The sequence below is a fragment of the Vulpes lagopus genome, chromosome 23 (assembly GCF_018345385.1).
Source record: "Vulpes lagopus strain Blue_001 chromosome 23, ASM1834538v1, whole genome shotgun sequence".
Taxonomy (NCBI): Eukaryota; Metazoa; Chordata; class Mammalia; order Carnivora; family Canidae; genus Vulpes; species Vulpes lagopus.
In genome coordinates, this window is record NC_054846.1 from 24,241,805 (window position 1) to 24,255,519 (window position 13,715).

At 38.0% G+C, this 13,715-nt stretch overlaps 1 protein-coding gene across 1 annotated transcript in view; it reads right to left on the reverse strand.

The window, feature by feature from the left end:
* ANO4 (anoctamin 4) overlaps positions 1-13,715 on the reverse strand; it is a 348,320-nt gene that overhangs the window by 108,398 nt on the left and 226,207 nt on the right. The window contains exon 8 of the mRNA XM_041738605.1: positions 3,924-4,030. Within this exon, the coding sequence (XP_041594539.1) occupies positions 3,924-4,030 (107 nt within the window). The remainder of the gene's footprint in view (positions 1-3,923; positions 4,031-13,715) is intronic.

The window sequence follows — 13,715 nt, forward strand, 5'->3', positions numbered from 1 at the left end:
TCTCATCAATAAACTTTCAAACGTCTCAGATGTTAGAAAAAGCAGAATTCCCAGGGACCTTTAATAAGAGACCTTGATAATGACCTCTCTAATTTTATCATAATTTATCAAAGTCCTGTGAAGTGAGAAAGTGGTTAACATTTGAAGTCTACCACTTCACTAACTTCCCCTTTGAGCACCAATTTTGAAAATGTAACTCAATTTCAAAATTTACTTTATGTACTCACACTGTTAAATAAATCTGTTGATCTATTAATTGCTCTATTTTGAAAGTGGATTTCAACAGGTTTGATTTTCACAGTTGTAATAAATTCAGAGTGAATCTGGAAAACTTACATAATAGTAGTTTACACTCCAGGAAAATGTCCTTAGGAAACATGTTTACAAATCAGTAGTTTTGTGTTATCTCTAATCAATGTTGGCTCATGGAAGATGCCACTTTCACTCATATATAGAATTTAAGAAACAAAACAAATGGGCAAAGGTAAAAAGAAAAAAAAAAGAGGGAGGTTGGGAAACCAAGAAATAGAATCCTAATTGTAGAGAAGAAACTGATGGCTACCAGGGGGAGATGGGTGGGAGAATGGGTTAAATTGGTGATGGGGGTTAAGCAGTGCACTTGTGATGAGCACCGGGTGTTGCATTAAATGTTGAATCACTATATTGTACACCTGAAATTAATATAACACTGTGTTAACTAACTGGAATTTAAATAAAAAATAAAAGACACTGGGATTCTTAAATAGAATTCTCTTTCATCAAATGAGAGAAACTTTTATAAAGGTCATTGCTTACTAGTAACAATACAACACTTCCTGCATTACTTCAGAATATTTACCTCAAATCGCTGTCTCTGTCCTTTTGGCTCCATTCTGACTACTTGTAAAAATAGCTCACATTTTGAGATGCAAAGTTAAGCACAATAATTGCTGAATGGCCATGTTGTACACAATTTTGACTCTAAGAATGCTGATGGTTAGACATTAATCATGTTTAAAAGATTTTCAGTTCAGTTCAACAAACACTCCTACTCTATGCCAGAACTGCACTAGGCAATGATGATACAAACACCAACAGGGCAACTTAATTATAATTATGGAGCTTATAGTCCAACTACCAATTTTTAGGAATAGATTCTCAACACACTAGTGTATTCTAATAAATTGTGAGGTGTGATGCAAATTATAACATCAATGTTAGTGAAGGTACTGTTTGCATTTTGTAAAATAATTAAGAATAGCTACTGCTATAATCATTTCATTTTCACTCGTTTCTTAGAATTTTCATGATACAATGTTAATTGAATAAGTATGATAAAAGTGAGTGTAGTATACCCTAAGTTTGTTAAAATTACATGGGCAAATAGGGGCTAAATATGAAAAAAGTAATTAATGAAATATTTAAATTATTTAATCCACCAAAATGTTCCAAAAGTGGTTCTCTTTAGGTGGTAGAATTTTCATAACGTCACTGAAAATAAAGAATTCAAGATAATAAGACTTGTACATGATTAATTATCAAATAAACACTCCAAGTTAATTGCCATAGGAATTCACGGGAAGAGAGAAGAATTCCTTCAATGACCTCCCAATGGTCATGGAGGACTTCATGGAGAGGACGTGTCTCAAGGATGGGTGACTGTTGCAGAGAACACAAAGATGTACCAGTCCACAACCCCGCTAATGTTAAGAAAGATCTAAATCAGGTTTGATTTTACCATACCCACCTGGAAAGACTCTCACTGAACATATTATTTCAGATGTATCCAGATTTGGACTAGATTGCTATCATTTTCTATTATATTTTAATTTATGCAGCTTGGGATCAGAGTAGTTTTTGGCAGCTTCAGCATACTAGTGACTCACACTGAGCTTGCATTCAACTAAACCTCTCAAGTCTGTTCTCTCATGATGTTGTTGAGCAACATTTCTCCCACACTGTACCGGAGTCGTTGTTTTGCTGAATTCGAGTGTAGGACTTTACATTTACAAACTATTAAATGTCATCTTGTTGGATTTGGCTGAGATTTCCAGATCACTGAGATCTTTTATGCTCCTGACTCCAATGACAAACATATTTAATGCCTCCTTCCAGAGTCCATCCCACCTGAAAGTTTGATGGTCAGGCTGTGTAGGCCATGTACCAGTCATCAATATATTTGCTCCTTAGTTCCAAGAACACTTTCATTGCCTACCTTGCAATAATGGAGCTAGACCTTGCAAATACTTCTCCTTTACCAGGTTGTACAATGATAAACTTTGTCAGCAGAAGGCAATGAAAATACCCTGGAGGAAGAAGCTTGTCTTCCTGGTACCCATGCTCTCCTCAGCAGGCTTCTGCAACACATGGCTTCTATGGTACCAACTTCCTGCAGGGCATGGTAGCCGGTAGCTCATAGCACCTCCCCAAGGGCACGTATCTCCTTGAAGAGCAGGGCTGTTGTGAAACACCTCCCAGTGAATGGCTTCCCTGGAACCCCTCTAGGCAGTTTTCCCCCTGTTCCCCCAGAAAACTGCTTTGCTACCTGCTTTGCTGTGAACCACAGCTATACCACTTCCAACAGAGTCTGGATCTCAGCTTTGTGGAGGGCATCTTCCTAGGAGTGGTAGCTGCCCCTAACACCTGCTATTTCTTTATTACCTACAGTTCTCCTTACCCTTCATTAACCAATCCCTGATGACTCTGACTTGCTCATAGTTTTTATATCAAACTTTCCCTGTAAAAATTATGTGTGATTTTTGTCTCCTGACTAGACCCTGAGAGAGATAGCTCATTATTAATACTATTGATAAAAATCTTGTTTGGACAGAGTTAAGGACAAAGCCACCTGAATCCTGCTAATATATGTTAATCTGTTTAATAATGGAGACAATTTGGTAATATGGAAAGGTTCTCACAAAAATGCCCCAAATATAAATTATGAGTGTCCATCAATACATGAATGGATAAAGATGTGATAAATATACATACACCACCCCTCCCCCACACCCATAATGGAATATTATTCAGCTGTAAAAAAAAAGAATGAAATCTTGCCATTTGCAACAACATGGATGGATCTAGAAGATGTAGTAGTAAGTGAAGTCAGTCAGAGGAAGACAAATAGTATATGATTTCACTCCCATGTAGGATATAAGAAATAAAACAAAGAAAAGGAGACAACCCAAAAGACAAACTCTTAACTAGTTAAAAGAGAACAAACTGGTAGTTACCAAAGGTGGGAGGGGGTGAGTCAGTGAAACAGGTGAAGAGGATTATGGTACACTTATCATGATGAGCACTGTGAATAGAATGGTTGAATCCCTATATTATACACCTTAAACTAACTTAACACTATGTTATTTATACTAGAATTTAAAAATAAATTTAAATAAAAATTAAAAAATAAAATACATATATATGAATTATGGAAGCTGTTTAATGGGGAAGGTGATTATTTGGAGAATTTCCTTATGTGTGACAGTTCATCTGTGCACTTGCCTAAAATAACTCCCCTCCACCCTGCCATCTTCCAACACCAGCCCCTTCTTGTCATCAGGTCTCAGGTCAAACCCCAGCTTCTCAGTGAAGCTTCCCCTGACCACTCCGTCTCATCTTGAACTCACTATTTCCATTTTTTCATGTTACTCACTGTATTTACTTATTTGTTTATTGTCAGCTTTTAACTTCTTAAACGTACGCTCTAGGAGAGGACCAGGCCCAATATCTAGTCCAGTGCCTGGCATATAATAAGCACTCCATAAAAGATTTGTTAAACTGAAAGAATTTCTCCATGATCTTAGGTAAATGAGGTAACATGCTGTTTTAAAGAGATCTAAGGATGTAATAAGATTTTTACACTTGTGAGTTATCCATCTAGGGAGTTAGAAATTTTATAAAAATGATGAGCAGTTCTAGAATCGTTATATGAATTTACCACTTACCAATTTTGTTTTTTCCTTCTTCATACTTTATTCTTTGTAAAATATGATGTACGATTCTACTTCTTGTGGCATTGTTGAAGAAAGTGTCTTTGTTGTGTATGATGAAGCTGCACACACATATTGAAAACACAAGCTGAAGGTTAATGGGAGGTGATGAATCTAATCTTTGACATAATTTGGTGTTACTCATAGAGGTGTCTTCAGTCAGTCATAGAGAGTATAGTCTGGAATAGCACGAGAGAGCCCAGAGATCACACCAGGGACAGGAGGCTCACACCTCTCAGGAGTTTTGGTTTCAGTCTCCTGAGCATTAACATAATTATGCCAGGAAGGAGCTGGAGCTAAACGCAATTAAGAAACCTTAAAATAAACTAGTAGCAAGTTTAGGCCTCATATCTTGCTTTTTTCCTCAGGAAGGTCATTAGATAAATTCACTAAAAATTTATTTTGTTTTTATCCCCTCCTGTCTCCCATCCACCCCCTTCCATGTCACAACCACCTGGCTTTCAGAAAATTTAATATCTGAAACTGGTTTGGATGGTGAATATAGGAGTTAGGTAATGAGCTCTGGTCTGGCTCAGGACCTCTGTTCCTTCCCCATGTTTCTTGCTAGATGGGACACCTCTTCTAAAGCATATACTTAAAATCGCTTTCTTTCTCAGCCAGCGGCTGACCCAGCCACTGAAGTTTCTCATAGGGCTGCTCGTACACACACACACACACACACACACACTCACACACACACACCAAGACCCTGATTTTCCACTGGATACTCCTACCCTCCTGAGAGGTTTTCCAGGTGACAGAGCTTCCAGGACCATATAATCCAGCATGAAATGGCCATGTCTCCCCTTCCTAGGAATGTGTTAAATGGTACAATACTAGACATAACTGTAAATATAATTGCTTCATAAATTAACTCAGCAAACTTTTAGTACCTCCTATGAGTTGGACACCATAGAAGGTATGGTATGTTGGCAGCCACTGCCTTCAAAACCCAGCTCAGAAGTCACCTCCTCCAGTAGGTCTCTTCACTCCTCCAATGCCACTCCTTTTCTGCAAAGAGTTCAGTCCCTCCTCTGTGCTACTTCTTATCTTGTAAGCACATCGATTTATCAATTATTCAGTATTATCATTTGTTTTTTCATTTGTTCATTCATTCATTCCTTCAGCAACTGTTTACTGGGGGCTCTGTCTAGAGTACTGATTACACAATAGTAAACAAAACAGATAAAATCTCTGTTCTTGAGAGGCTCACAGTCTAGTGAGAAAGACAAACCATAAAGGAAATGAACATGATTGTATGGCAGAGATGGACAGAATCAACCTCCCTTTGCATCTCTGTATCCCACACAGGGCTGTGAACTCACTCAGAACAAAAGGCTGAATCATACTAATTTCTGTAGAACCAGCGTCTAGTGAGTGGCTGGTTCAAATACAGGTACAGGTTTTTGGATAGCAGTAAGTAAGGGCCACTGGTATGCACATTGGGGAAACTGCTATTAAATGTTTTTTTCAAGAAGATGGATTCCCAAGAGTAGTTCAAATATCAGGAAGAAGAGAGAAAACTGGCCTAGAGAAGATAGTCCAGGCATGGGGTCTAGTTTGGGAACAGCTGGGAATGTGAGTTTGGAATAACATACAAAAGGAATAAAGACCAGAGAATATGAAAATAAAATGCAAATCACATAAGCTGATTCCCCGGAGAAGTATTTTCCTCTCACTTTTACTTCCCTAGGAATCTGTTATAAAATACTGTTCTCAAAAAGTAATTTGACTTGGTGGATAAGAGATAAATGCTATGTGGGTGAATGAGGAAGCTGCAGAGCTTAGCTGGTATTTTCTTTAGGGTTTTCTGAAAACATTTTAATGCATCAAAGAGTAAGAGAGGAAAACTGAAAGTTACATTTAATGCAGCTCCTTTTATTTTATCTTCCTCTGCGTTTTCACCTTATTTAAGACAGAACATTCCATTTTAATACCAAATAAAGATGCCATAAAGAAATAGACAAATAAAAAAGCCCATTTTTTGACTCACAATACCAGATGATAACTGAAAACTGATAAGCATGACCATGCTTGACAGGACAATTCTGGCCTAAAAGCCCATGTCCTTCCTCCATTAAATGGTTTTCTGCTTTCTTCTCCTTTTATAGCACCACATTACATTTTGTGAGCTCATGTAATAGTTCTCTATAATAAGCACTGCAGATGAGCTTCAAAATTTTGTTTTCCTCTTCCTTACATCTAGGTTGTACCTGGAGCCTGGAGGTTCTATAGTGGGAACAAATATATAGGGCACGTGCCAGGCACTATTCTAAGCATCCTAGATATATTAACTCATTCAATTCTTACAATCACCCAGGACACAGTATTTTATAGCTTCATCTTACAGGTGAAGAATCAGAGACAGTGAGTGATGCACCCAAAGTCACTCAACTAAGGGGGAGAGCCGGGATTTCAACTCAGGCTGTCTGGCTCCAGAGGTTGCCCTCTTACCCATTCACCTGTCTCTCTGTGTTAGAAACTTCCTGATTCCTGGAGGCTGACTTGCCTTGTGATCAGCCCAAGAGTTGCTCTACCTAGAATTCTTTCCTTGCTTCCACTCATTCTTTGAGCCTCATTTCAGGGCACATCTCCCTCTAAGGGTATTCCTTGACCGAAAAGCGAGGTGGGCTACAATATGAGAGGGAAGGAGAAAACCATTTAATGCATAAGGAAGATGACCTTTAAGTTCTAACATTGCCCCTACTTCTCCTTAAGCCTTTGAAGTTAGTCCACAGACTAAACCCTAATTTTGTCACTTACTATGTGGTATTGTAACTGTCTTTCAAGTTCCCTGGATATTGGTTTCCTTATCTGTGAAATGGAGATAACACTGTAATTACCTAGCTTTTTGCAGACTCAGATGAGAAGTCTTGCAGAGCCCCACTGTCTGGCATTTAATAAGGTCTTGGAGTTAGCTGTCATCTCGTTGCTGTTGCTTCATATAGAAACTGTCTGCCTAACATACCTGACTTCTCTGGATGAGCTTGTTGAGGGCAGGGACTAGCCATGCTCATGTCTGAATTCCCAGCACTAGTACAGGGTGTGGCCCATGACAAGCCCTTACAATTGGCTCACATGGACTGACCTGGAGAATACCTGCTAACATTGGGGACTATGTGACTAAATATCATTTCCTTTTATCTTGGCATCTACTGCTTCCTGGAAAGATTTCTACCCATTTCATCTTTCCAGCTATCACCTGAACCATTTTCTGCATGTTATCAAAGGATTTTCTTACAGAGTGTGAAACAATCTCATTTTCTCTGTCACTCTTTCACATTGAAGGGCCAAGAGAAGGCACAATGATGATTCTTGAAATCACTGCTCTCAAGCTTTCCTTAGCCACTTAGCCAAAATGACCTTCTTCAAATGAAATCACTCACATACCCACATGCACACACACATCTTTTAGAAATGTATTCTATAAGTATGCTTACCCATGTACAAAGTGACAGATAATCAAAAACCCTCATTATGGCATGGGTTATAATAGCAAGAGTCTAAAAAACGACTTAAATAATTCATCAGTGAGGGTTAAGATAAACAAATTATTATACAACTTAACAATTAAATACTCTGCATCTGTAAAGAAAGAGAGGGTGTTCAGTATAGATATAAAAAAAACCTTCAAGATACTACAGGAGAAAACAAGGTTCAAGAAAATCCCACAGCCATTTGTATCAATCAAAGAGCCAAACATACACATATAAGGAAGTAGATATAAATGTAATGACATATTTATTTGCTTGCACATGCACAGGCTGACTATGATAAGGACACATAGACATCCAGAAATACTAGCTGCCTCTGGGGAGAACTGGATGGCTGGAAAGGAAGGAAACTTCACTGACACATTTAAGAAATTTTTATCATATGTAAATACTACCTATAAAAATATGAAATATTTTTAAAAGAAATTTTTAAAGGGAAAATGCAATTTCTGTTCTAGGTTTGTTCTCTACTTCACCTTGAAGGATAAGGAGTAGAATAAACTGAATTGGCAGAGGAATAATTATGTGATCAAGACTCTGCACATATATCTCCTTATACTACCCTTTGGAACAGTTATGTAATATGCCTGAAGTCACACAACTGAGAAAGTATTCAAAACCCATCTGTTGGTTCCAAATTTTCCTACTCGTTTGTAAAAGGAACTGCTGAGAGCACATGCCTGCCTGTATGCATGTGTGTGTGAATAGGACTTTCTGGATGCTTTCATCTTGCCCCATGAGGAAGGCCCTGCTGACCTGTCACCAAGTAATAGGCAAACCTGAGCCTAAAGTTCCTATTGACTCCCCTTGAGGATTTCTACTCCTGCTTTCTCTGGAGGTGAGCCACCCTCAGTTTTTACTTGAATCTCCCAATCTCCCCCTTGCTAGGAAGGGCAAAAACTGGAAGAGAATATGCCATGAAATTATGTTTTAGCTACAGACTCCCTGAAGCTGTGGTTATTTGCACTCTGTTCTATGTTCTCCTACAGCCAACTGTCCACAGGAGTGTTGGAAAGTACTGTGATATGCTGGTTGCAAACATCCTGTAAGATTCTGCTTGCTCTGTGCAAAGAACTGTTCACTGAGAGTGTAAAAGTGGTTAGGGGGTAGAAAGGGATGTGGGTATCATGCATGTATGTATTTTGAGGGAGAGTAATGCAAAGGTGGAAAGAACATAGTTTCTCTCCTCAGAGGAGCCTCTATTCTTATTAGATAAAATGAGAAACACAAACAATTCAAGGGTGTGAATTGGGGAAAGGTATTCATTAGAGCTGGGTATAAAATCAGCTTATCATCAAATGTGTTATCAACTAATTTTTTAAAAAATTTTCCTCTCAGGCAACAGCTATTAAGATATGACCACACTTTCTTCACAATTAACTTATATGAATTATCTAGAGCCTAGTGCTGTTGAATAGGAATTTCTGAGATAATGAAAATGTTCTTTATCTATGCTGTCCGATATGGTAGCCACTAGTCACATGTCGCTACTGAACATTGAAACTGTGGATAGCACAAATGAGAAAGTAAGTTTTTACTTTTACTTAATTTAAACTGATTAAAATTAAAATATAAATAGCCACATGCAGCTAGTAGATAGACAATTGCCTCAAATATGGAGCCAGTTTGAACATGTGGTCAAAGCCTCAGTAATGGGATCCTTATCCTGCATTTCCCTTTTGGCTATAAAAACTGGAGCAGGACAGTGAGCAAGGGGTGACAATGCCCTATAGGACTGTGTATAGGTCTTGGGTTCAAGTCTTCCTCTTCATTTTAGTTGTATGGCTTTGGGGAAGTCAATGAGTTTCTCTGGGATACAGTTACTTGTCAGGAAAATGAGGGTCATACAGTCTTAGTTGCCCAACAATGGGGTTAATCACAAAGTGAAGCTATAAAGTAGTGAGATAGATCATCAAACCTATGTGGTAGATGACTGGACTCCACACGAGTCTAAGAGACAACTCGAACCCAACATGTCCCAAACAGAACTCTTGATCTATATATCCTTGTAAGGTAAAAATCTGCTTTCTCCCTCATCTTTCCCAACTTAAAAAAAAATGGCACTGTGGCACATTTAATTTCTCAAGTCACAAACTTGAGATGCATCCTCTATCCTCTCTTTCTCTCATGTCCAATATCCAATCAAATTCTTTGAGTTCCTTTTCCCAAATGTTATCCTGAATCTGATCCTTTATCACCCTCTTTGCTTTGAGGTTGTTTCCAAGAGCACTGTAATAATTTCCTAACTATTCCAATTTCACTTTCTACCATCAGTTCATTCTCTACCTAACAAGGATCTTTTAAAACAAATAAAATATCACCTCCTCTTCTATTTAAAACTCTTTATCAACCTCCTATAGATTTGGAATCAAGCCTAAACTCCTTTCCATTGTCTATATGCTCCTGCTACATGTTCTAGTCCTGCCTACACCAATGGTGCTTATCTCTTCTCTTCATCTTGCTCATTATAAACCAGCAACACTGCCTTTTCTTCTGCCCTTGGAAAAAAAAACCCAGCTTGCCACTGTCCAGGGCTTCTGTTCATGCAACTCCCAGATTTTTGCACAACTTGTTTCTTTCCAACATTTAGGTCTCAATTTAAATGTCATCTCTTTAATACCTTAGCTAGGATAGTTACTCTCCTGTCTCACAAGTCTGTCTTTCTCTCTTCCATTACCTTGCTTTTTTTTCTTATGTTTTACTCTCTGAATTTTTTTGAGGGGTGGGAGAAGATGCATCTACATTTTCATTGTCTGCCTACCTTTCCCTCTAGAATGATTGCAACAACATATTGACTCCACATGAACCAGTGGAAGAACTGGCCAGCACAACTGCTGGGTTAACCCAGCACAACTGCCGACATAAAAGAATCATGAGCAAATAAAATGTGTTTTAAGTTACTAAATTTTCTGATAGATTGTTATGGAATAATAGGTGATCAATATGCCAGTCTTTTCTGATGGCTAAAGTTGTATTCTTTCATAATACAAAAGGAAAAGTGAAAGCTAATGTTTTGAAAAATATTTCAGAAAGCTTTCTCAATTAAACTTTTAAATAGAGATTTATTTTTTAACAAGGAGAAGCAAAGGTGATACAGTTAACTGTCACTTAAATTATGTCCTCAAATTAATGAAAATCTAAGTAGGAACAAAGCAACCAATTAATTTTTTATGTGACAAACCTATTTTGAGAGTTTTTTTTGGGCTTTAGGCACTGTGGTGCAATAACTAACTTCTTAAGTATAATTGTTATGAGTAAAAGGATGAGATAACTATCAGGCCAAATACATAATACATAATATTCAGAGTTCTGACCCTTTGGTAAAGATTTTAAAGCCTCTCCCTAGGATTAAGGTGATTAGCTGCTGAAATTTAAAGCAATGTGAGACATTTTTCTTATTCCATTGGTCATTTCTAATTGTACTTCATGACATTATCTTTTCTATTTGAACATCAAATATAAATTAAGAAATGCTTGCTCTTGAGACTTCCAGGTAAAGATGGGAAATTAAATACTTGCATTTAATTAGGCTTTCTCTCAAAAACCCATGAAAATAATAGTAATATGTGTATGTTTACATATAGGCATAAACCCTCAAGGAACAAAGCAGAAAGCAACAGCAATAAAATGTTGGAATGTGAGAAGCAGACTCACAGGTAGTAACAGACTTAGCAGATTCCCGAACCAGCTCTGGACAATACCAAGAGCAGTCATATTTATACTACAAAATCTCATAAAATTTTAGAACTGGGGCACCAGTGGCCTCTGGAAGCAGGGTGAAAGGGATGTCAAAATAAATACTGAGATTGAAAGCTCTTTAGGAAGATGTTAGATCGGGGATCCCTGGGTGGCGCAGCGGTTTGGCGCCTGCCTTTGGCCCAGGGCGCGATCCTGGAGACCTGGGATCGAATCCCACGTCGGGCTCCCGGTGCATGGAGCCTGCTTCTCCCTCTGCCTCTCTCTCTCTCTCTCTCTCTCTCTGTATGACTATGATAGATAAATAAAAATTTAAAAAAAAAAAAAAGGAAGATGTTAGATCCTGAGATTTTTCCCTGTACTTTAACAGAAGCCCAGAAAGTTGGGTTTTGGTTTTTTTGTTTTTGGTTTTTTTGTTTTTTTTTTTTTTTTTTTTTGGTGAGAGTTTTTTGTTTTTGTTTTTGTATGGGGTAATAATACAGCCCCTGAACTGTAAGACATCAGACATGGTTAGGGGTAGGGAAACTGGTGATGAAAACTGTTTTTCACTATGTGAATGTTTGCATCCTAGAAGCCAAGATTCCCAACGGTCTTCATCTGCTTAGGCTTCAGAACACTGGTAGCCAGGTTTAGACTTTCCAAGCAGGACACTGGCAGAGACTTCTCTGAGGAATCTGACCAACTAAAGAGGAAAGATCAGAAGAGAAAGGGAATGGGGACTCCAAAATGAAACCCACCAGCCATTTCCCTACAACAAAATTACCAGTTGATGGGTCCCACCCACTACTCTGAAATTGTACTTAAGTTTTACATTTCCTATTATTTAACATGGACAGAGAGCCAAAGATTACTGGGTATCTGAAGAATTCACTAACAAAAGATAGAGAATAATAGAGAGAGCAAAAGCAAAACAGAAAGAAACATGTTAAGGATATTAGGCTCTGTGAAGTGGTGAAACATTAAAAGATATCATTATTCTCAGAAAGTTAAGATACTGTTATTGTAAAAAAAAGGTCAAAATAGGATTTTAAAAAGCAGGAATACCATGAAATTCAAAATAGTCTTTGTAAACTAAAACAAAATGACAGCAAAATTTAAAAACATAATAGAAGCATTTGAAAATAAGTTGAAATCTTCTAGAAAATAAGTTCAGAAAAATCTCCTAGAGCAAAAATTTACAGATTAAAAAAAAGGAGAGAAAAGACAGACATGAGAGGATCAGTTAGGAATCCTATAAAGAGGGACGCCTGGGTGGCTCAGTGGTTGAGCTGCTGCCTCGGGCTCAGGTCCTGACCTGGGGTCCTGGAATGGAGTCCCACGTTGGGCTCCCCATAGAGAGCCTGCTTCTCTCTCTGCCTGTGTCTCTGCCTCTCTCTGTGTGTCTCTCATGAACAAATAAAAAAAAAACTTTTTAAAAAAGGAATTCTACATATAAAGAAAGAAAAAGGGATAAATGATATGCAAAATTCAAAAATTATTCAAGAAAATTTCCCTCATTTGCAAATATCTTCTCCCATTCTGTAGGTTGTCTTTTAGTTTTGTTGACTGTATCCTTTGCTGTGCAGAAGCTTCTTATCTTGATGAAGTCCCAATAGTTCATTTTTGCTTCTGTTTCTTTTGCCTTCGTGGATGGATCTTTTTTTTTTTTTTTTTTTTTCGTGGATGGATCTTGCAAGAAGTTACTGTGGCCGAGTTCCAAAAGGGTGTTGCCTGTGTTCTCCTCTAGGATTTTGATGGAATCTTGTCTCACATTTAGATCTTTCATCCATTTTGAGTTTATCTTTGTGGATAGTGCAAGGGAGTGGTCTAGTTTCATTCTTCTGCATGTGGATGTCCAATTTTCCCAGCACCATTTATTGAAGAGACTGTCTTTCTTCCAGTGGATAGTCTTTCCTCCTTTGTCGAATATTAGTTGACCATAAAGGTGAGGGTCCACTTCTGGATTCTCTATTCTGTTCCATTGATCTATGTGTCTGTTTTTGTGCCAGTACCACACTGTCTTGATGACCACAGCTTTGTAGTACAACCTGAAATCTGGCATTGTGATGCCCCCAGCTATGGTTTTCTTTTTTAAAATTCCCCTGGCTATTCGGGGTCTTTTCTGATTCCACACAAATCTTAAAGTAATTTGTTCTAACTCTCTGAAGAAAGTCCATGGTATTTTGATAGGGATTGCATTAAACGAGATATTTGCAAATGACATATCAGATAAAGGACTAGTTTCTAAGAACTATAAAGAACTTATTAAACTCAACAGCAAAGAAACAAACAATCCAATCATGAAATGGGCAAAAGACATGAAGAGAAATCTCACAGAGGATGACATAGACATGGCCAACACGCACATGAGAAAATGCTCTGCATCACTTGCCATCAGGGAAATACAAATCAAAACCACAATGAGATACCACCTCACACCAGTGAGAATGGGGAAAATTAACAAGGCAGGAAACCACAAATGTTGGAGAGGATGCGGAGAAAAGGGAACCCTCTTACACTGTTGGTGGGAATGTGAAATGGTGCAGCCACTCTGGAAAATTGTGTGGAGGTTCCTCAA